The 22,327-nt window shown below is 54.1% G+C and overlaps 1 protein-coding gene and 1 long non-coding RNA gene across 6 annotated transcripts in view; one reads left to right on the top strand and one right to left on the bottom strand.

The window, feature by feature from the left end:
• Window positions 1–1,956: 1,956 nt before the first annotated feature.
• On the bottom strand, window positions 1,957–9,078 carry LOC141575947 (uncharacterized). The gene is made up of 2 exons (XR_012504077.1): window positions 5,173–9,078; window positions 1,957–4,917 (listed from the first exon to the last, which is right to left on the bottom strand). It is a non-coding gene; the product is annotated as an uncharacterized LOC141575947 (long non-coding RNA).
• A 186-nt stretch (window positions 9,079–9,264) lies between these two features.
• B4GALNT3 (beta-1,4-N-acetyl-galactosaminyltransferase 3) overlaps window positions 9,265–22,327 on the top strand; it is a 79,096-nt gene continuing 66,033 nt past the window's right edge. For 3 of the 5 annotated variants that reach the window (XM_074357840.1, XM_074357838.1, XM_074357837.1), the window contains exon 1: window positions 9,265–9,629. In XM_074357840.1, coding sequence (XP_074213941.1) covers window positions 9,461–9,629 — 169 coding nt within the window. In that variant the 5' untranslated portion in view covers window positions 9,265–9,460. Of the gene's footprint in view, window positions 9,630–16,931; window positions 20,714–22,327 lie in introns of those variants that run through there. The other 2 variants (XM_074357841.1, XM_074357839.1) reach the window with 2 other exon arrangements.

Below are 22,327 nucleotides of genomic sequence, written 5' to 3'. Positions count from 1 at the left end.
TTTACAGTAACACTTGGAACAGCGGATTGTACTGTCACCACTCACTGCATACAAGAGCGGGAGAAAGGAGGTGGCTGAGCTCAGGGTCTTAGGGGAGACATTAGGAGCAGAGAGAAAGGGACAGACTTGAGAAACATTCAGGAGCAGGGTGGACGTCGCCTCTGCGGTGGGTGAGACGTGAGTGCTAGGGGAGCGTTGAGGGTAGTTCTCTAACTCCAGAGTGTCTGGCTTCGGAACCGTGTGTTTAGTGACACCGTTACCTGAGATTTAGCATCTGTGAGAAGCGGTGGGTTTCCAGTAGGTTTGAGGATAGGGAGATGGAAGTCGGGGGAAATTAGGATTAAAGACAGAGCTTTAGACTTGTTGGCGTAAAGAAGATAACACACTGTGGATGCAAACCATGGACGCAGGTGAGATCAGAGCGGGAGCGTAGGGAATCAGAGGAAAAGGCCACAGAGGGGAAACCGTGGTGGTCAGAGGAGAGAGCTGGTGGCAAAGGGATGGTCTGAATAACAGGAAAAGCGTGTCTGGAAGCCTGGGCTGGCGGTGCTGTCAAACGCTGTAGAAAAGTAAGGTAAATGGGAATTGAGATACTGTCTTTGGCAATTTAGTAGCAGGTGGATTGAAAGCAGTTCCAGTGAAGAGGAGATGGAAGTCGGCTTGTAATTCAGCTGAGGAGGGAGACGGGAGCAAGATGGGAAGTGGTTTAGAGGTGGTAAGTCCAAGGAAAGGAGTTCTGGTGACTTCAGGTCGGGGAAGACGTAATCGCACTCACAGACTGAAGGACACAGCCAGAGGACGGGACTGGAGACGGGGACAGGGTGTTCACGAAGCAAGATGCGGGAGGGCCTGGGGTTGGGGGGAGGCATCAGAGCGGATAAGCAGGTAACTGAGAAGGGGTGGTGCCTCATTCATACGGAAATTAAAGTTGAAGCCATTTACTGAAAGTGAGTTGGGGGCCCTGGGAAGAGTGGCTGCTTCGGAGGATGGAAGGAGGTGGTGGGGGCAAGGGATAGACCTGGTGGGAGTAGGTCTTGGCGAAGATGCAGAGTTGGCTTGACCTCCCATTGCCAGTGGGGAGCCGTCTCGGATTGTAGCAAGTCAGCCTGCTTCACGTGCCCTCCCCACTTCCCAAGTCGGGGTGGGGAGGGGGCGCCAAGCCCCACACGGTCAGAGTAGGCAGAGCCTCCGAACAAAAGGCAGGTGGAGAGGTGGCGCTGGAGGCTTTGGCTGCCAAGGGAAGGGAGAGGCACTGCAAAGAAAGTGTTTGGAAAGGGGTATTTTTAAGTCTCTACATGAAAACAGCGCTTCATGGTTCTGAGCTGTGAAGTCTTCCACTCCCGACTGGCTGGTAATCCAGTGTCAGGGCAGGCCTGGTGTGAGCACAGCCTGGGCGTCAGGAGCAGTCACTTAACCACCTCCCGTGGAAGGTGACAATGTGGCACACCCATGTCGTTGTGTGTGGCATGTCCCGCATGTTGGATATGATGCACTTGTTTTGGAGCTCCCAGATGCTGATATTCACGTCTGCAGTGGCGTGTGAGTGTGTGCAGTAGGACTCCCCAGCAGCCCCCCCGCCCCTGCAGCCTTCTGGGCGCGTGACCTCTGAGGGGCGGCTGTTACTCCCGTTCGCCCTTCTTAGCTTCTTTTCCTCTTTGCTTCCTGGGCTGCACCGCTTGGTAAGTCAGCTCACCTCTGCCCACCTGCCTACCCACCTGTCTGTCTACCCGTTCTGGGTCCTTGTGGGTGCGTACATGGCTGTAAGGGAAAGCGGAGGGGCCCTGTGTGCGTCTTGCCCAGCCTCCCCCGTCAGCCGCTCCACTTTGACACGCTCGTCTGCAGCTCGGGCATCCCAGCTACTCCGGACCGGACCACGGCGCTCGCCCTTGTGTTGGTTTTGTGATATTTTCTTCTCCTTTAGGCTCGCAGTTGTCTCACATCCACTGAGCGCCTTAGTAATGAGCAATATCAGTGCTAATTTTATTTATTTTTAAAACAATTTTTTCAGCGCTAATTTTAAATCAGCACAGTTTTGCTGTCACTGTGTTGACTGTTCCAGGGTCTCTTCCCTGGCAACCTGGACATTTGTAAAGGACCATTAAATATTGAACAGAGGGCCCTAAAACCTGGGCCAGCCCGATGCGGCACTGCTGTGCAGACTTTCGTAGGGTTTTCTTTGGCCCCCAGCTCAGCACTGAGTCCAGATTGCAGTGGTCTGTCTGGGGCTCCTCTTAGAGTGAGTCCCCGCCACGGTCTCCCTGACACCCCCGAGTCCAGCCTGACCCTGATAAGCTTCTGCAGAAAATAGCTCTGTGGTCTGTGTGCCAATAGCCCTGTTCTCTTTTTTGCTTTGTGTCAAAGCAATGAACTCCATCCCCTGTCAACAACCTTCTAAAACTCCTCTTTCTCTACGTTCTGTGCTTAACTCCTCTGATGTCTTTGGGGTTCTGAATTGCACCTCCGTGCAGTCCGACCGGGCCCCTCTCCAGCTCACCACTCTCCCGGCTCCCTGTGCGTCGCGGGGGGTGCCCCAGCCTCACCTCCCCAGCGCTGGTATCGAGGGAGCCCCCTGCCACCTGCACTGGCACCGCCCTGCCCTCCCTGCCCCCAGGCGCCCCCACCCCATCTCTGACTCCCCTTCCTCATGTCCCCAGGGTTCTGACCGGTGCTCTCCACACAGTCCCCCGTCCCTCCGCGTGATCTGCTGCCTTCCCACGACTCCAGCCACTAACGGGAAGAGTGTCGTGAGGTTCCTTTTCTGGAGGTGTCTGAACACAGGGGTGATCTCCCTCAGGAATAATACAGAATCTAAGGGAAAACCAACCTGAAAGCAACATACTCCACCTAGAAAGCCAGGACAACACCAGGACTGGAAAATACAGAGCGAAGGCTAGCTGGCCAAGGTGCGAAAGTCAGTTCAGAGACTGGACAGCTCTGTGGTTGCCTTCTAAATACTCCGAAGGCAAGTGAGAGTGTGGCATGTCCCCTAAAAGACCTGGGGTGACAGAAGAAAAGGTTCTCCACACACGTCTCTTGCTGCCCTGCACTGACGGCCCTTTTTCGAGGGCAAGACGCCTGCTTTGTTGAGGCAGAAGGGTTTTCCAGCAGCTCTAACAGCTTAGGAAGAACTCAGCCCTTCACTTTCTCCAGAAGACCCGTCCTCATGCCGAGCCTCCCAGACCTCCATCGCCGCCACTGGCGCGCGAGGACACGAGGGCACAGGAAAACAGAAGGCAGGCCTCATCTCCTGATTCGTTCCACTGCCGGTCCTTGTTCCAGGTCCCTAAACTGGCTCCTCTCCTTTCTCCTAGCTTGGCCAGATGAGAACGTTGGTGGTCCCTGCAAACAGACTTAAATCAGTCTCCTGCCCCAGCGCTCTCGGGTTGAGCTGGAAGGGATGGGAGCCTGGGCCGCTGCTGAGGGGGTCAGAAATGCTTCTGGTCCCCACCCTGACCCCCTTCCAGTCTGGCAAGCCTCAGTGGATGGGGTTTGCTGCCGGCAGAGGGCGTGGGGAGTGGAAGCGCCATGTGGCTCTTTAACTTTCCCTCTCCCTGGCCAAGCTAAATTCCGAAGAACCACATACAGTGGGGGTTTGTGTTTTCTCTCTTCCATCCCCAGTCCGGGTGGCGGCAGAGCTCAAAGAGTAGTCTGTTCTGGGGAAAAGACGGCGTCCGCCTCTCTCCCAAACCAGCCCCGATCAAATCCCAAGCAGCCGGTTCTTAGATAACACAGCCGAGAAACCTGAAACCAGCAGCTCCGACTCCCGCTGGCGGTGCCCAGCATCCCCGTCAGGAACCCGAGACGGGCCATCGAGATGCCGCAGTGATTGAGTGCTAAGTGGCGTGGCTGGGGTGCTCGCACCAGGGTTCACAGCCTGGCCCTGTGAACTTAAACAAAGGAGGTTTTCAGAAAGTCTGTCTGGGGCTCAAGCACTTGAGCTGTTTTGCGGCACTCTGCACATGTCCTGCCTTGAGGATCATTGTTCTTCCCCAGCAAAGCCATAAGGTAGGTTAATACAGCCGTGCTGGCCACTCGCCTGGGCTACCCGCAGTGTCCCCAGCGGATGAGTGGATTCAGCCATATTCGAGGCATGGGCAGGACCATCCATGCTTCCATTTCTGCTTCACTGGATCACTTCTTGGCCTCTTGGCTAAGATCAGGTGTAGCGTCTGCCTCATTAGAGGAAGGCATCCTCACGTGAATGGGCTTCAGCAGAGGCAGACCTCCTGAGGAACCGGAGTCAGAACCACGTGCATCATGAGAGTGTTTATTGAATGACCTCTGGGCTGGGTGCTGCCAAAGGACCACAGGTTATGGAATGTAGAGCAGATTAAGTCACCGACCCCACCCCACCGTTAGGGGCGGGAGAAGTGAAGTCAGAGCAGGAGATGCATGGGGAATTTCTTTCTCCACCAATGGAAGGGTAGAGGCGGGAAATCCAGCTTCACTCAGAGGCCAGGAGACCTACAGCTTGTTTGGCAAATGCTGAGAACACCCTCAGGGCTGCAGGGGGCAGCGCCAGAGAGCCGGGGTGTGTGCTCCTGGGGACCAAGCCCGTGGGGTGTGTCCTTGGGAGAAAAGAAGGAAGCACGAAGAGGTCACTTGGAGTCCTGAGTGCCGTGGACCGTGGGCCTGGGGCTGTGGTGAGCCACGCAGCTTGGAGACGGTGAACGTGTTGTCACGGCTGTGGGCCGTGCTCCGGACCCTGAGCTGTGCTGCCATAGCAGGCGGAGCAGGCGGCAGAGAGCGCCTTCCCAGGGAAGGCGCAGGAGACTCTGTGGAGTTCCGCGTCGGAGAGACGGGGCGTGGAGCTTCAGGGAGCGCTGACTTAGTCCCTGTTTCTACACCAACAGCTGAACGACCAAGTCTGCCGTACACCCTAGTTCTCCTTGTAGGCTTCCCAGCCACGAAGCAAACCTGAGTGGAGGGAAATAATGGGTTTTACTTAGTTGAAAACTGATTTTTCAGCGTGGATAATGGTTGACTTGCTAAAGAATCCTCTTCCCCGGGGGCAGGACGCTGGGGGAGCCTGGCGTCATTTGGAGGCAAGCACCCTGCAGGCTGGGGAGGGAAGCTAGGCTCTGCCATGGATGCCAGACAAGCTTCGGAGCACATGGTTCTGGTCTGGGTCACACATCACACTTGAGGACTGGGAGGGAGAAGGACTCGTACGCTCTCAGCATGTGAATCGCCTGGGGTCTTCCCAGCCAGTAGGCTTTGTCCCGACCCTTCAGCACAGCGTCTTAGTCCTCTTCCTCTGGTTCCTTTGAGTCTCCGAGACGCAGTCTTGCACACATTCCTCTATCAGGATGGTAAATATCCATCTTCCCCTAGTCTAGCAAGCAGAGTGATTCAGGACCACAGACGCAGGAGCTGAGGTGTGGGGCTTGGCCAGGGTTCATACAGTTCTTTCTGTTGGCCACACAGAAGGGCTCAGCTGCATTGGAAATCAGGAGAAGTCGCCAATAAGCAGCACTCAGTGAGGGTTTCCACCTTCTGGGATTGTTCTCCACAGTAGCAAGCTCTGCAGGACGGTTTCTGAAAGATGGACTCGTGGAAGGAAGGGACAGGAAAAAGTAAAGTGTGGTCTGGCAGCCCTGACGAGGGTGGGGAGGAGAGGGTGAGAAGGATGATCATGTGGCTGGTGAGTTATGGATGTGCTGAGAGTGAGCTCATGGTTTCCAGGGTGAATATATTTCTCCAGGGGAACTTCCAGGGTAGCAACACATGCAAAGGGGAAACAGAAGTGCTGGATGTGAAGGTAGAATGCCTGAGTTTGAGTCCCATCTGAGACCTACATCACCTTGAGTGTTATTTCTCGTCTCTGAGCCGGTTTCCTGTCTGCAGAATGGAATCCGAGAAACCTGCAGCTCTGGGTACGAGTGACTTACACGAGTTGACCGTGGCCCTTGGGGATAGAGCCTTAGCACCGCTCTTCTCTGCATTAGGAATTCTCTCAAAGGAACTCACAGCTCTGTGTCTCAGTCCAAGGCGCTGGCTTTAGTGATGGCCCAGGGATCCAGAGGATTGATTTATCATCGGAATTTCCAACCAAGTTATCTCCACGAAAGGCATTTGAATAGCAGGGAAGCTCCTGAAGTAAATAAAAGAGAAGGGGAGAGTGAGGGTCTGCAAGGGCGTCAAGGAGCGCGGAAGGCCAGGTGGGAGGAGGAGGACTCGGGTCCGTGGAAGAGGGCCGGAGGCTGAAGAGCTGAGACTAGTCCCGAGTCCGTCTCTCACGGGGTGCAGGTCACCTTCAAGAAACTGAGGCTTGCTTGTGAAGTCTGTCTGTGAAAGAGAGGAGAACGCCTCCCCTGCTGTTCCCACATGATGGCGAGAAATCAAACACACGTCTTAGACGTACACTGCTCTGGACGCTCAAAGGCGCTGCGTCACCAAGTAGACGTCAGGTCTTCGGAAACCGGAGGGGAGCGGGGGCCGTGGGAGCTAGTCTGCTCTGACGTCCCTGCAGTCTAGAATAAGAATCGCTCTGGGTACAAGAGTTCTGCTCACAGAGTTCCTGGTCACTGGGCTCCCTTCCCTTTCACAAATCAGAATTTTCTGCTTCCTGTGCGACCCTTGGCCCATTTGAAAAAGCTTAGGCTGACTTCTCTCACAAAGCCTGTCACTTGGGAGAACAGCCTCTGTGCTTTGACTTGATTCGGACATCCTCGCCAAACCGAAGGCAGGAGCCTGTCCCATCAGCATTACAGGTGGCATGCTGGAGCTTCCTTCTCCCTTTCAGGGCAGTTTGTGTGATATGACCCATTCCGGTCAGGTGCCGGGGCTGAGGTGGGACAGTGGAGAATGCAGAAAAGCATCAGAAGAACCAGTGAGCATCCAGTTACCTCGACAGGACGATGAGCAGACACTGGCAGCAACAGCGTGCCACCGAAACCGGTCTCCGTGAATCCCTCTGGACCTGAGGGAGGATGACAGCCAACTCATTCATTGACTGAGAGGGGAATTTGGGTCTCCAAGTCCAGATCTTCCCTGCTGTGACGTCAGCGGAAGTGGAGAAGGGATTTGGAGCAAGCAGTCTGGAAGGAGGGTCTGGGTGTGAGGCAGCCACAGCAGGAGAGAGCACAGAAGAGGGGCTTCCTGGCCTTACCCCTCCCCACGCCTGTGCCCGCTCACCAAAGCGGGGAACGTAACAATCTGTTCAAGGTGAGGGACAGAGTAGCACTGAGAAGAGGCGGGGGCAGAAATGAGAGGTGCAGAGTGATGTCTTTCCTTTTCTAAATTTCTTTGGAATTCACTATTTGGACCAGAAACTCAGCCTTTGAAGTGTCAGCTTTCTTTTTTTACTGGACTATCTTTTTTCCTCAACTAAACAGCACCCTCCTGGTTTTCTCTCTCTCTCAGTTCCCACATAATAAACATTCAAGGGTCTGGTTGAGTGGAGTGGTTTGCATACTTCTGAGGAGGGCCAGTCTTGAGCAAAGAATCCTGGGGCTGCCACCTATTGCCATGACAAAGTCCTGAAAGCTGACTCAGCTTAACATCCAGCATGGTTGCCCCCAGTGAGAGCGAGAGATGCCACGGACAGGGACCCTGGTCACCTCCCGCCCGCCTGGCCAAGCTTGTACATTCTGGCCGTTCCTGTCTCAGTCTTTGGTGAGAGGAGCACACATCTGTGGCTTGGACCTTCACAGAGACAGTTTCCTGGGGCTGTCGTAGAGAATTGTCCTTTTGCTAAAGAACCACACGGAGAGCCCTAGGGGATGTTTGCTCTACTTCTGCCGCCACCCTCAAGCAGTCCTGAGTGCTCTGGACCTTGTGCTGCGTCCTGAGGGTGTCCTGGGGTGGGGGTGGGGGGGAGTGTGGACCATCAGCTGTAAGACAGTGCCAAGGAGGATGGGATTGCTCCAAGACTGGGCTGGTCCAGGAAAGCTTCATAGTCCTGAAATGGACCTTGAAGGAGGGGTCAGACCTGTCCAGCTGAAAAGGACAATGTGCTGGAGGCAGCGAATTAAACTCATTTTAGCTTTCACATTGTCACATAAAGTTGGAAGAGGTTTTAGAAGGCCTTGAATTCCAGATTTGCAGTGTGAACTTTAATCAGTAAGCACTGGGGAGACAGTAAACGGTTTTGAGCAGGGGTGTGGATGTGTTAACAGCTTTAAAGATGATCTGGTGGTAGGGGAGAGGGTGGTAGGGGAGGGTGTGGGTGGGGGGCCTGGAGTAAGGGGCCTGTTAGAACAAGGTACAGTGGCCCAGGAGAGACTATCTGACGGTCAGACATCCAGCTACAGCGGTCGCAGAGAGAAGGGAAACGCGGCACTCAATTATGTGAACTCCTGTCTTTGAACATTATTTGCATGTTGTTTATTTGGTTTTAAAAAGTGAGGGAATGCTTTTGACCCTCCCCTTTCTCCGTAGTCCCGGGAGAAAAAATGGAAAAATAAAAAACTGTATTACTACGTGATGAAGGCCCTTAGGCAGCCCACGGTGCCCCCCCCCACGCCCTTAATTATCTCATTTAAACCGGACAATAATGTTTTACTCGCCTGAAGGCCCAGAACTGGAATTCAGAATATCTTGATGAACGTTTTACCTCTAGGAGTGAGTTCCTTCCACTTGCCATTCTCCTTTTTTGGGGTAATTCTTCCTCAGAACCCTCCAACACCTGCTCTCACAGCAGCTGTGGGGATAAACTACTCGGGGTTCACGGCAGTGGCCGGAGAACTCTCCCAGGGCCTCTCGGACATGTGGTTATGGCTAGGAAGTTAGGGTCCTGAAATCCGACTGGGAAGGGGAGACTGGCTGAATTAAGTGGCCATGGCTTCCCAGCTCGTCTAAGGCAGGGGTAGGGTCGCTGCAGGCCACGAAAGGCCCCAAGCCAAAGCCTCTCCAGCACGACCCCCACCCAGCGCCCGCGTCCACCCAGCTTTGACCTCACTTCTGCTTGGGGAGCAACACTGCCAAGTCCTGGGCGGCGGCCCGGCCTCCCTCAGGCACAGAGTCCGGCTCAGAACTCGCTCCTCCTGCCCCCCACGCATCCCGAGTCCGCGGAGGCGCGGGAGACCTTTCGCGGTTCTCTCCCCGCCCCAGGGCTGCCCGGGGGCGGGGCCCACCTGTGCCCGGGGGCGGGGCGGGGTCGGGGGCGGGGCAGGTGGGCGGTGGGCGGAGGCGCGGGGAGGGGCGGGCGCACCTGGGGAGCCTCCTCGTGGGCAGACGCGAGCGGCGAGGCGGCGGGCGGCGAGGCGGCGGGCGGCGAGGCGGCGGGCGGCGAGGCGGCGGGCGGCGAGGCGGCGAGCGGCGAGCGGCGAGGCGGCGAGCCTGCACCGGCCGTGGGCGCGAGAGGCGCGGGACCTCGGGAGGCGCCGGGCTGCGCCGAGAGCCCGGGGCCTGCGCGGGGCATAAGCCGGCGCCCCGCGGCGGAGCGGCCGGGGGAGGCGGCCGGGGCGCGGCGCTGAGGGCCGGGTGGGGCGCGGGGCTGGGCCGGGGGCGCAGCGCCATGGGGGGCCCCCGGGCTGCCCGGCTCCTGCTGCTCCAGCGCCCGCTCAAGCTGCTGCGGAGGCGCTTCCGGCTGCTGCTGCTGCTCGCCCTGGTGTCCCTCGGGCTCTGGACTCTCTATCTGGAGCTGGCGGCGTCGGCCCAGGTCGGCGGGAACCCCCTGAACCGGAGTAAGTAGCGCCGGGGCCGCGGCTGCCGCGTCGGGGGACCGCCCCCCAGCGGAGACCCGCGCTCCGCCTCTCGTGGGCTCCAGGTGCCGGGCGCCCGCGCCCGAGGGACGGCGAGGGAGCCGCGGAGCCGAGCGCCGGCGTGGGGCTGGGGGCACGCCGGCCGGGACCTGGGCACCCCGGGCGGGCTGGGGTCCGTGTCCGAGGTGCCCTTGGCCGCCTCCACCCGGGCCGCGCGCTCAGGGCCGCGCTGCCCGAACTGCTCCCCGCCTTCCCCGCGGCTCGCTCCTTCTGCTCCCCGGCTGCGTTTTCTGGGGTCCTTCATTTTAACAGCACCTCCGGGGGCCACTCGTCTCCCCCTCTTCCACACGCCACTCCCCTCCTAGCCCCTTCCTCTTCCTGCGAGTCTCCCTCCTCCTCCCTGAGCGGTCCCCGCTCCTGGCCCTGGTCACCCCCACCCCGCCCCACCAGGTTGTCTGCCGCCCCCCTCGGAAAGCCTGCGGAATGGGCTGAACCCCCAGACCCTCTCAGAGGGCAGAGGGCAGCTCCGTGGGCCAGGCAGTGGGGAGAGGTTCCTACTTCTCTTTTCGACTGAGCCAGAGCCGCTTGATTTTTCTGTGCCTCAGTTTCCTCCTGGGAGAACTGGAGGGGGTGGCCAGCTTTCTTCGCTCCGGCAGGCATGGCTGTCTGAGGTGATTTTCAGTTTCCTACTGACGGAGTCAAGGAGAACTCCCGAAGTGTCAGGGACTGTGTAAACAGTCACTGTAATATTTGGGGGTGGGGAGAAGCTCCCAGAACTGCCAGGTGCCCTTCCCAAGCCTGGGAGGTGGGGCTTTATAATTACAGCACATTGTCTGGTGTAATAAACCTTCCCCGTTCAGGACGCTGAAGGAGTGCCTGACGGGACTCCAGTGCGAAGATGCTCTAAGTTCTTGTGTCAGCTGCCCTGCCAGGACTGGGTGTGGCGCTCTGCCTCCTCTTGTGGCCAAAGACAGGGAGTTACTCGGGTCAGTAATTGAGCTGGTTCAGGGAAGAGAGAGTTATTTATGGCGGATCCTCTCACGCTGTGGCAGTTGAAATCATTTTGGCTGTGCGTCAGGAGACAGGGGTTCCATTCCTGGATCTGCTGCTAACTGGCCGGGGAGTCCAGGGGGAAATGACGGCTTCTCAGGTGGAAGGAGGAGGTTGGACTAAATGATCTCCGAGGTTCCCTACAACACGGGCAGGGAGATTGGTGGTCTCCTCTGCCGGAGCATCTCCGGGGTCCGAGAGCTCGGCACGCTGAGAGTGGGGCTCTGCCCAGTCAGCCCACAGCTCTAAGGAGGAGGGCTCTGCCTTCTGAGGACCAGTCTGCCTTCCCACAGCTGTCCTGCTGTCCCCGGTCTTGTTTGTCCTCTGAAAGCACGTGAACCTACTCTGCCATAGCACGGCCACGCAGAGTCCCAAGCGGGCAAGCCCCGATGGACGTGGTGGGCAGGAGGCCCTGGGGGGTCTCCCTTCTCTCCCCGCTGGGACGCCGGCCATCTTGTTCATGGGTAGCCAGTGGACCCTCTGCACAGATTAAAAACAGAGGAAAGCAGCTGCTTTGTGAGCCTGAAATGAGTGGCTCCCCTTCCTCCTTCCCGCGCCCAGCACATACTTTTCCTTTCCTTTCCCTCCGAGCATTTCCCCTCAGAGCCCAGAACCAGCTTGCCACGGTCACAACCCCGCACCCTGGCTCCCGGCCTCTGGCTCCTGTTGGTGTCTCGTCCTTAGCCGTCAGTTCTTGGGTCTGTTTGTTTTCTCTTCTAGATGAATCTTAACTCTCTGACTGGGTTTCATTATTCTTTGTTTCCTTTTCCAAACTGACCCTTCTCCAGAAGAATTTTCCCAGCTTCCTATTCCAGAATTGAATTTCTGTTTCCCTGAACCTCGTTTGTAACGGGGGTCCAAGCCTGGGCACTGATGGAGCACGGGTACCTTCTTCTCAGCCTCCTAGAGCCCTGAAGCCCACCTGCTGTCAGGCAGCTCCTCGTGCTGGGCTGTCGTGTCGTGTTCCACTCTTGATTTCCTTTCACGGTGAGATTTAGACAGTGGCTGTGGTTTCTGGCCCCTTGTCTCCCATCCTTCTTTGATTTTAAGAAGCGTAGACATCACCCGTCAGAGTCCTCTCTTGTCTTATAGTCTTCCTCCCAGCTCTTTTTCAGGATGGGGAGCAGGGGAGCCAGACTAGAAGTGGGGAGGGGCTTGCTAGTGTTCCCTCCTCTACTCCCTGGAGACTGCAGCAGCTGGAGCCCCCTCTTGGCCCCGCTTCCCAGCGAGCCACCCTGCCTTTCTCTCTCTAGCAATCCCTGCCAACCCAGTCCACCGCCAGCCTTCCTGTCATCCGTAAGGCCAGCCTCTGCCATCAAGAACCTTTCATTTGCTGTCCCTGTGTGACTGGTGCACTCATCTGACGCTGGGACAAGTGTATGGAGGGAGGGCAGTTACAAACTCCAGGGTGGCGAAGCAATGACAGGGGAGCGTACCTCCTCCCTCCATGGAATAACCCAGTAGTTTGATACCGGGGATGTGCAATTTGGGTTCCACATGTAGAAAAAGATACAACCACAGTTGGAGTAACTTCAGAGAGAAGCCACCAGAATCGTTAACGGATAGAAAAATGGGTCCCTTGGACAAAAAAATGAGAGCTGTTCACTCATTCATTTAAACAAATATTTGCTCAGCACATACCTCGAGCAGGGCGTTGCGCTGGGTCACTTGGAATGAGGACTCCGTTACGGTTTCTCTCTAGGAGGGGTGTTCAGGTGCATGTGTGAAAATCATCACAAAATGAAACAACCATTAAGTGTTTTTCATTTTTTCCCCCATTTTTAAAAAAAATTGAAGCATAGTTGATTTCCAAGGTTGTGTTTGTTTCAGGTGTACAGCAAAGTGATTCAGGTGTTTGTATGTATATTTTTTCATATACTTTTTCATTATAGGTTATTACAAGGTAATGAATATAGTTCCCTGTGCTGTATAGTAGGTCCTTGTTGTTTATCTATTATATACGTAGTGTGTATCTGTTAATCCCAAACTTCTGATTTATTCTTCCATGACTTTTCCCCTTTGGGTAACCATAAGTTTGTTTTCTATGTATCATTTATTTAGATTCCACATATGAGTGACACCATATGGTATTTGTCTCTCTGTCTGACTTACTTCACTTAGTATGATTATCTCTAGGTCCATCCATATTGCTGCAGATGGCATTATTTCATTCTTTTTTACAGCTGAATAGCATTCCATTGTGTGTGTGTCTGTGTGTGTGTGTGTGTACACCCACATCTTCTTTATCCATTCCTCTGTCGATGGACACTTAGGCTGCTTCCATGTCTTGGCTACTGTATATAGTGCTGCTGTGAACACTGGGGTGCAGGTGTCTTTTTGAACTAGAGTTTTCTCCACAGCCATTAAGTTTTGTATATGTGGAACTTACACACTGCTGTGACACTTCTGGAACGGGGACATGGCTCTTTCAACTAATATTTCATGGAAGTGGTGACATTTCAGGAGCTCTTGGGGAGTTGGTGAGACTTCAATGGACACAGAAAGAGAAGGCTATTCCAGGCGGAGAGAGCATAGCCCCGAAGACCCAGAGTCAAGGGAGAGTTCGTGTTTGGGAATGTTGAGCCTCTGGATTTGGTGAAGCAGTGAGTGTGAAGGAGAATGTGGGGTGGGGCTGTATTAGGCAAGACTTTGGATCACAGCCCTAAAGAGGGACATTTATTCAGTAGGTAAGAGAAAGCAGGTGAAGGTTTTAGAAAAGGGTAGTGTCCTAGAGGCCAGGGTAATAGTAAGACTGGTTAACAAGGCTGTTCTGTGGTGTGGATGTGGGTGCTGGGGTGGAGGTCGAAGATTCCTTTAGCTGCTGGGTCCTGGAGCTCTCCTGGGGACAGATCAGGGCTCTAGTGGGACGTTCAAAGGGCCTGGGGCAGTCCCTGTGTACCAAAGCCTTCATTTAATCATTCCAACATTTTGATAACTGACTTGTGTGGACTGGCTAAAAGCAGCCCTGGGGAACAGACTATCGATCGGAAGTTAAAGACTCCATTCTGGCAGGTTTTAACAAGCTCTACCCATGTGTCCAGATTGGATTAGCTATGAACTGCCTGAGGGCAGAGGTCTGGACTAAAACGGTTTCTAGGTTCTTTGCTCTGTAATTGACCAACTTGCTGGGACCAACTTGGTGCTGGAGCCGAGGCAGCATATCTGGCCCAGGGCCTGGGCTGCGGGGCAGGTGCTCTAGCCCCTTTCTGGATCTTGCAGGCTTGGGTCTGGAATGTCCCCATGCAAGTGCCCAGCCTGCCTGCTGAACTCCAGTGTTTTCTCAAGCTCCGGGATGAGGTGGCCTTCGACGCCTGAAACCTGTAACATGTCTCTCTCTGGTTGGCCCTTGTGAGTGGGTGGAGGAGGCACACCTGCAGATGTCAGGTGGCCCCGCGGCTCCCAGGGTCACCACAGCCATTCTGACCTGGAAAGGATGCAAACCCTCCGGTAACAGGTAGCCCAGGGCAGAACAGTAATCTGAGACTCCGGCGGGAGAGAGAGGGAGAAACAGATGAGGCGGATGTGTGGGCAGAGGGGATGGGGTGGCTTAGAGCTGAAACCCAGGGCGGAGGCCGGGGAGGGAGGCACAGCTGCTCCGTGTGCTCCCGGTGGCTGGGTCCCCAGCACATGCGCCCTGGCCACGCTGCCCCGCTTTCCCACCGAATCTCTGGCTCCTTTTCCTGTGTCCTCCTTGCCTCTCTTTATGCTGCTGTTCTGGTCGCCTGGCTAATGCTGCGTGTAACTTCGAATCAGTGTTCAATGCACGGCACACACGAGGCACTTGAATACCTTCTGGTTTCAGATGGTAAGCTCTGAATTTCCAAGCACCTGATATTTTCCACTGGCAGATGCGTTGTTTATCAGTGACGGGTCCAAGAATAGAACCTAGGAATTCTTGTTCCATGTTCCATGATACATATAAACAACAGTAGCCTTTAAGCACAAAGGCAAAGGGTAAGAATTAAGCCATCTGTGTTTTTTAACGAAAAGTATGTTGCCCCCAGACCAGCGTTGTCTGCAACTGGGCCAAAGTGTATGAGGACAGGACCCCTCACCCAGCCCTGGCCTCTCCCTCCCTGGTCTGTGCGCCTCCCTGACGCGGCTGGCAGAGCCACAGCCATCCCGCCGCCACCCCGGAACCCCGGGACCCCGGAACCCCGGGGCTATGGTCTGGGCCCAGGCCCCAGGCTCCTGCTGGGCCCGGGAGCTGTTCAGACACCCGCACGGTCCTAACTGCTCTGTGGCACGAGATCTTTGGAGCAGCCCCTTCCGTGCTGGTTTTCGGAGCAGTTGGCCGTGCCCTGTGGTAGTTTTCCAGGCCTTGGAGCCGGTCTCGCCCTCTGGTGCTGGGCTTTATGGAGCGGAGCGGCCACCGCCAGGGCCGAGCTTGCTCTGGGAGGGGGCCTGGAGGCCACTCCAAGCTGCGCTCACTGTCTGCTTGGCCGCTGAGCTTCCACCGGTCCCCAGACCTGCCCTTTCCATTTCCTAGAGCACGTTTCCTCCTGTCCGAGGATGAGGAGGTCTCAGCGAGGCCGGCCACACGGTCCCAGCTTTCAGACAGTCCTCCTCTGACCTTGTGATCCACAGTGAACGGGTTTCTGTGTTTTCCAGAATAGAAGGCGCTCCTGGAAGGCATGAGGCTAATTTGGAAAGGGTTATAAAGGGTGCCGGGCTGAGTAAGTTATGCATTGTGAGCAAAGCATGATGGACAGATCTTTAAATTTTTACAGACCAGGTTCCAACAAGTGCTGCTTTCACGGTAGACGTATCCGCGAGCTAAGCAGAAATGAATGTTCTTTTTATCTCTGCTATTTTAATATGTAACTTTTTTTTATACTAAATTGTTTTTTTGCTGGGGGAGGTAATTAGGTTTCTATTTACTTATTTTTAATGGAAATACTGGGGATAGAACCCAGGACCTTGTGCATGCTAGACACGCACTCTACCACAGAGCTATACCCTCCCCTGCTATTTTTTATGCTAAATTTTAAAATTTCTTAACTATGGACCAGCTTTTTTTTATTTTAGAAAATAAGCATGCAAATTGTCCTCGTGGGCTTGTTTTTTTTTTAACTTTTCATGGAAGTATGTTACAGGCACAGGAAGGTGCAGGTGCAGATGTCTAGCCTGGTGAATCCCCGCGGACTGAGCAGACGCTTGCACCCAGCAGCCCAGTGAAGGAACACATTACCGGCACTTTCAGTCACTACCATCCACATAGACTAATTTAGTCTATTTTTATACTTTGTGGAGATGGAATCACACAGTATGTGATTTATTTTAAAAGCAGTATTTCTTTGTGATTATAAAAATAACACATGTTCATTATACCAGGTAATGGCGGTGTCTCTGGGCCACACCCACCCCTGTAAAACTCCCTTTCTGTGCTTTAGACACCCCAGCACAGCTGACTCAGTAACTTAAGGAGTGGCCCAGGAAGACCAGGGCCCCAAGGGCCATAAGACGCAGTCCTGCGACAGTCTCCAAGGGAGGACTAGGGACCACTGCCTATTCTGTGTACGAGAGCGCTCCAGAAATGTTTCTTCTGGCCTTTATTTTTTCCCCCACTTTTAGAGAGATAACTGGCATATTATTTGAAAGTGTACAACAGAATGATCTGATACACGTATGTATTACAGAATGATCACCACAGTAAGTCTAGTTAACTAGTTAAGTCTAGTTAACTAAGCTAGGTGTAATTGCATCTTTTCTCCTTGTGATGAGAACTTTCTTCTGCCCTGACGTTAGAACTGGTTGTGCTTCTCCTGAGCAGTCTGTCCGTTTTAATTTTTATCGGCCACGTGAATTGGTATAACCATTCTGTTTTCTCCCTTTGTGTTGGTTCCTAGAAAGCTTTAGAATTCAGTTTTTGATTCATTGGGGGAAAAGTGTAAAAGATTTTATGATCTGCATTTTGGTTTCAATTTTTTGCCTGTATCTTTTTCATTTTTACCCACGACTACTTCTAATTTATGTCATTTTATGTTCTGCGGTGCTTGCAAGCCACTTTGATTTTTTTCTGGATCAGGTCAAGGCACAAAGAAATCAGTAAAAGTTCTGTGGTGTGTTCACAAGTATGAAGAAGAAATTAACAGTCACCCGTAACCTCACTGCTCTGACCTAGAGATTACCGAAAAGAAAAAAAGTGTGTTAGCTGTGATAACCAGGTGGATCCTGGAATACGTTAAAACAAGAATTCTAAAGAGCTGAAAAATAATTTTCCTGATTTCTTTAGTTTATTGAAGTGTTGAAACATTGAATGACATTCCAAAATAAATTCTCACCTCCTTATGTGTGAAAAGAATATCGAAACCTTGGAATTTACTGACAGACGCTGGGGTCTGAGGGACTGTCATTGAAAACAAGGACATAACTATAAGGGAAATGTAATGACGCGTGGGACTCCCGACAGTACTGATTAACCGAGAGGGCTGGCCAGGGAGGCCAGGAACCTCAGGTTTGTCCTTTGGGCTCCTCACCCTCCCAGGCCAGCGCAGGGACCATGAGCATGAAGAGCTGTGGCTTCTGGGAGCATAAAGTCACGAACATCAGAGGTCTGGCCCCTTCACTGACAGGTGAGAAAGCAGGGAAGCCCAGGGCACAGGTGCTGCCTGCCTCCCGCCCACTTCTCTTCTTCCAGGCTGCATTCCTGTGGTGCCTGGCAGGGGCTGTGCCTGTACCCCGCTCCTTGGCTGGTGGAATTGTGCTTCATGGCACAGGACCTGAGAAGAGGGCCCACGGATGGGAAAAGGAGAAAGAAGGGCGGGGGTGGGAGCGGAGAAATGACAGTCCAGACAGACCAAGGATTTTCGCAGATAGATCTCAGAGATCCTGTGAGCTCAGTTCCAGACCACTGCCATAAAGTGAACATTGCAATAAAGTGAGGCACACTGATGTTACATAACAGTTACGTTTACACTACACTGCAGTCTAGTAAATGTGCAGTAGTCTTGTGTCTAAAACAACGTACATACCTTAATTAAAAATACTTTATTGGTAGAAAATGCTCAGTCATCTGAGTCTTCGGTGAATCATAGTATTTTTGTAATAGTAGCGTCAAAGACCACTGACCGCAGATCACCATAACAAACAGAATAATAATGAAAAGGTTTGAAATATTGCCAGAATTACCAAAATGTGGCAGAGACCCCAGGCGATCAAATGCTGTTGGAAAAATGGTGCCTGTGGACCTGCTCCACGCAGGGTTGCCACAAATCTTCAGTTTGTAAAAAAAATGCAGTATCTGTGCAGAAAAGTGAGGTCTGCGTGTATAAATGCCCAGGAAACTGAGTGATGTGCAGTTTTCAGTCTTGACTTCTTTTTGCCAATCTTGAATGGCTGCAGAGGTGATTCATTTTAAAACTTAAGTAAAATGTTTAGTGAGTATTTACTTTTTTTGTGGGGGACTGAGTGAGATGAAAAGCATCGATGGTTCCTGGAAAAAATTATGGAAATTGGAGGCAGGGTGGGGTTCAAATCCAAGTCTTGTGACTCCCCAGTTCCAGGACCTTATGTAAGGTGTGTGTTCCTTTTCAAGGCTCAGATGCTTCGTCGGGGGGCTGGGGTTCTGTGACCTCCCCGTGGAGCTCTTCTTCTGATTAGGTAAGATTTAGTGAGCCTCGCACATGTTAGGTGCCTGATTAGATTGAACATAAGCCTAGCACATGTTAGGAGCTCAGAGAATGTCGGCCTCTGTCTCTTCCCCTGCAGAGTTTATGATCTGGTAGGAATGAGAGACTCCTCCTAGTGTGTGGACACATTCCTCAGCTGGCCCTTTTGCCTTCAGCTTCTCGGCCCGTGACACAGCTGTGCCCAGGCCCTCAGCCATCCGTGTCCACACCTGCCACCGAACGCACATTCTTCAGCCACTCTTTTTTCCATGATGTTCAGCACTGCTTCCGTCTTTCCACGTGTACCCCGGCAGAGATCCGCGTTGATGGGGGGGGTAAGTTGGAAGTTAAGGGTTTTGCTGAGAGCAAGAGCTGTTCGGGGGACGTACCTGGCACCAAAGCTCAGCGGCTGGGGAGCGGCACCCACCCCGGGTACACTTGGGAGGGCTTCCGGGACCGGCCGGCAGGAGCACTGGGCCGTACCTCTGTTTAAATCCCAGCTTTGAAGCTGACTTACAGCGGGTGCTCAGGCAAGCCTTTCTTCCTTTGAGAGCTTCAGTTCCGTAATCTCTAGACTGGGATGTTCCTTTCAGGGGCAGGTTTGGAACCTCTCCTGGGTCAGTCTTTGGCCTTCTTTCTGGTCTTTCAGGACTCCGTTGCCTGATGAGAGGTGGCAGTTCGCCAGGGCCTCTGGCTCCTTGGCCTCCAAGGTCACCCTTGACAACATGGTCCCCATGCAAGCAGTTGCTTCAGAGATTAAAGGCCTCCCTGCTGAGATCTTCTTACAAATCCTCTGATCCCCTCCTTTCCACCCTTCCTGCCAAGCAGGGTTCAAATGGACGTGTGTGGGCAAGTGGACACGCACGCCCTCCCCTCGCCCACCGGCTGGTCCCCAGACCGCTCACCGCCACCTCTGCGTCGGAGGTGGGCAGCGGGAGTGAGGACGCTGAGGGTTCCTCATGAACCCAGGACAGAGTCTTAAGATATATTCTCATTTCTCTCTTTCTCTCTCTTTCTTTTTAACATAGATACTGGGGATTGAACCCAGGGCCCTGTGCACGCTAGGCACGCGCTCTACCGCCGAGCTGTGTCCTTCCCCCGTTCTCTGTGTTTAATACTCCAGAATTTGTTTTACCTAATCTCTTATCTGAAGCGGTCGGTTGCCCCAGACTGAGAGGGGAGTGCACCAGAGCTCACATCTTCATGCTGTGGCCCCTGGAGATTGCCCTGATTTATGGAGAGCTTAGCTATGTAAATAAGAAGTTTGTCCCATTTTATGCAGCATTTCTTAGCATTTTGCTGTATTTCTCAAAAGGAAGTCCTTTGGCCTGAATTTTTAAGACCTCTTCCAGCTCTGTTGGGGTTTTCGTTGCTGTTGGAGTTTGAGCGTGTCTGATAAAGGTGGCTGTTTCCACCTGGGGAGTCTGGCACAGACTGAGTCAAAGTGTGGGCAGCGCTGATCCTGAAGGCAGAGGCTCCCACGGGATGGAGGAGACGAGTCTGGAAAGGTGGTTGTGACCTGGTGGCACCGTCCTGAGCTCCAGGCCACTGGGTTTCGACTCGAGAGTGACGTAGATTTCTGAAAGCAGGGACTGGATATGATGGCGGCGGTGTTTCTTATTCTTACCCACTGCTTCTTGCTTTAGTTCTTCAGACAGTTAGGGAACACATTTCATGTCCTAGGAGCATGACTATTGGGAGATGAAGCTCCCAGAAGTTTGCAGGACATCTTGGTGACCGAGGCCACCCAGATGGCCACTGTGGTGACGTGGGGTGTGGGCGATGACCTGTGGCTCAGGACGGTGATGGGAAGGCTGCGACTTGTCAAAGAAACACGTGACAGTTTGTCGGTACTGTTGACGCAGAAGGTGGTAGGAGATATGAAAGTTCTGGGTTGCACACATGGTTCTCTGCCTACACTCTGCTGTGATCTTTTTTTCTTTTTTCTTTTTTGGTGGGGGAGGTAATCAGGTTTGTTCTTTACTTTAATGGAGGTACTGGGGGTTGAACCCAGGACTTTGTGCATGCTCAGCATGCACTCTACCACTGACCTACACCCTCCTCCCGTGATCATTTTAACTTAAGGCTGCCTTGCACACACAGCATCTCAAACAGTGGTCTCAGGAGAAGTAAGTGCCTCCACTTCTTCTTACACTCTGCTCTCTGGGGCCTGGACGCTGTGCTAGTCTTGCAGAAGAACACGCACAAAGGGACGGGGAACAGACGCTCGTTTACCAAATGTGCCAGGCAGCGCTGTAGATGTTAGGGACGTGGGAGGGAACCAGGCATTTAAAGGCTGTGCTGTCCTGGAGCTGATGTTTCTGGAGGAAAAGACAGATAATAAACACACAGACAAAGAGAGAAGAATTTCAGGTGGCGACGAGTTCTTGGAAGAGAATGAAACAGGTGAGGACAGAGTTTCTGGATGGAGGTGGGAGAAGAGAAGCCCGGAGAGTGGGGGGCTCCCGGGGGCAAGTGTCACAAGCACCCCAGGAATTCGGAAGACGGGAGCCGGCAGAGGGGGAAAGCGCAGACCCGGTCAGTGCTCACCTTCATCGTCCTGCCACCTGCCCTTGCCCTGGGACAGCGTCCTCTGTCCCTGCTCCCCGGCGGGCATGGAGGCAGTCCCCGACTCTGGGTTCCTGCTGGGGGAACGTGGGCGAGGGGCGCTGGCAGGGGCGCTTTCTGGGCCTGGGGTTTCTCCTCTTCGCCAACATGGATTCCAAACCAGGGTCGGGAGGGGAGGACATCCTATCAACAGCCCCCCACCCCCACCCCCACCCCCGCAGGAATGAACCTCTGCTCCCCTCCCCCGCTCCACCTTTTGTCCTCGGCTAGCATGCTTATCAGGGGCTGTCTTGCCTCGGAGTTATTTCTGTCCGTCTGTCTTCCCCCATGAGACTGAATTTCTCGGGTGCCAGACCTGGGCCCCTTCCCTTGGTCTCCCTGGCAGATGCACTTAACCCTTTGTGGCTTGTACACATTTGTAAAAGCCGATGAAGAAACTGAGGACCCTCTCCCCAGAAATGTGGCTGCCCCCTCATAGTTTGTGTGCTATTTGTGGGAGTACACAGGCCCCCGACACCTCTCCAGGGATCCCTGGTCGGGAACTCTGCCTGAGTGCTTTGCCCGATGCCTGGATGTGGTAGGTTGTCAGCGTTTGGTTGACTTGTGGACAGTTAACTGGGTTCCGCCTGATTAAATCCTTTTCTTTAGATGCAGGGACAGAAGTCAGTGGGGAGAAAGAGAGCCAAGAAGCAGTCCCATTGCTGGGAGATGCAGAGAGCGTGTGTAAGGTCTGGGGGTCCGCATCCCGAGAGTGTGGCCTCTGGCCCTGGAGCACCAGAGTTGGGGTCCCCCTCCCTCAGGCGGGTCCTCTCTCGGACTCCGCAGGGCTGCTCCGCAGGCTTCCTTCTGCGTGCCGTGCCCACCGCTGCCCGCCCTTTCAGTCCATCTTCCCCCGAAGCCTCCCTCTGTTTCTTCACCCTTTTTGGAGCTGCTGTCGAGCTTCAGTTATCTGAAGCTCCCAGCTGACGTTTCCTTCTGTTCCCACTCCGTCTGGGTTGGCTTTGGGCCCTCCAGTGAGGTTGTTGGAGAAGCCGGGGATGGCTCCGAAGAGCCTGCTCACGAAGAGCCTGCTCATGGCACTGGCTTCCCCCTCCCCACGAGCACCGGCGCTCGGAGGAGCAGGTGGTTAACTGAGAATTCGGCCGACACGGCCTTGGTCGTGCCCACGCTTCCCCTGTGTGGACACCGCCACCGTTTCTGCCTCGACCTCTGAGGTGGCCGTGGTGTCCTGCCCACCATCTGCCAGTGTCTTTGCGCCTCCTTTTCTCCCTTCCTTCCTGGCATCTGACTGAGAGCAGGTCTCTGAAGTCAGACTGCCTAAGTTTGGATCCCGGCTCCTATGCTTAGTAAACTGTGCCTCCGTGAGCAGATTACTGAACCTCGGTGCACCCCAGGTCCTCATCTGTAAAATGGGAATGTTAGCAGTAGTGTCACTCCCCTCGTCGGGTTTGG

The sequence above is a fragment of the Camelus bactrianus genome, chromosome 34, assembly GCF_048773025.1.
Source record: "Camelus bactrianus isolate YW-2024 breed Bactrian camel chromosome 34, ASM4877302v1, whole genome shotgun sequence".
Classification (NCBI taxonomy): domain Eukaryota; kingdom Metazoa; phylum Chordata; class Mammalia; order Artiodactyla; family Camelidae; genus Camelus; species Camelus bactrianus.
Note: the sequence above shows the minus strand (reverse complement) of the source record. Positions and strands in the feature narration are given on the sequence as shown.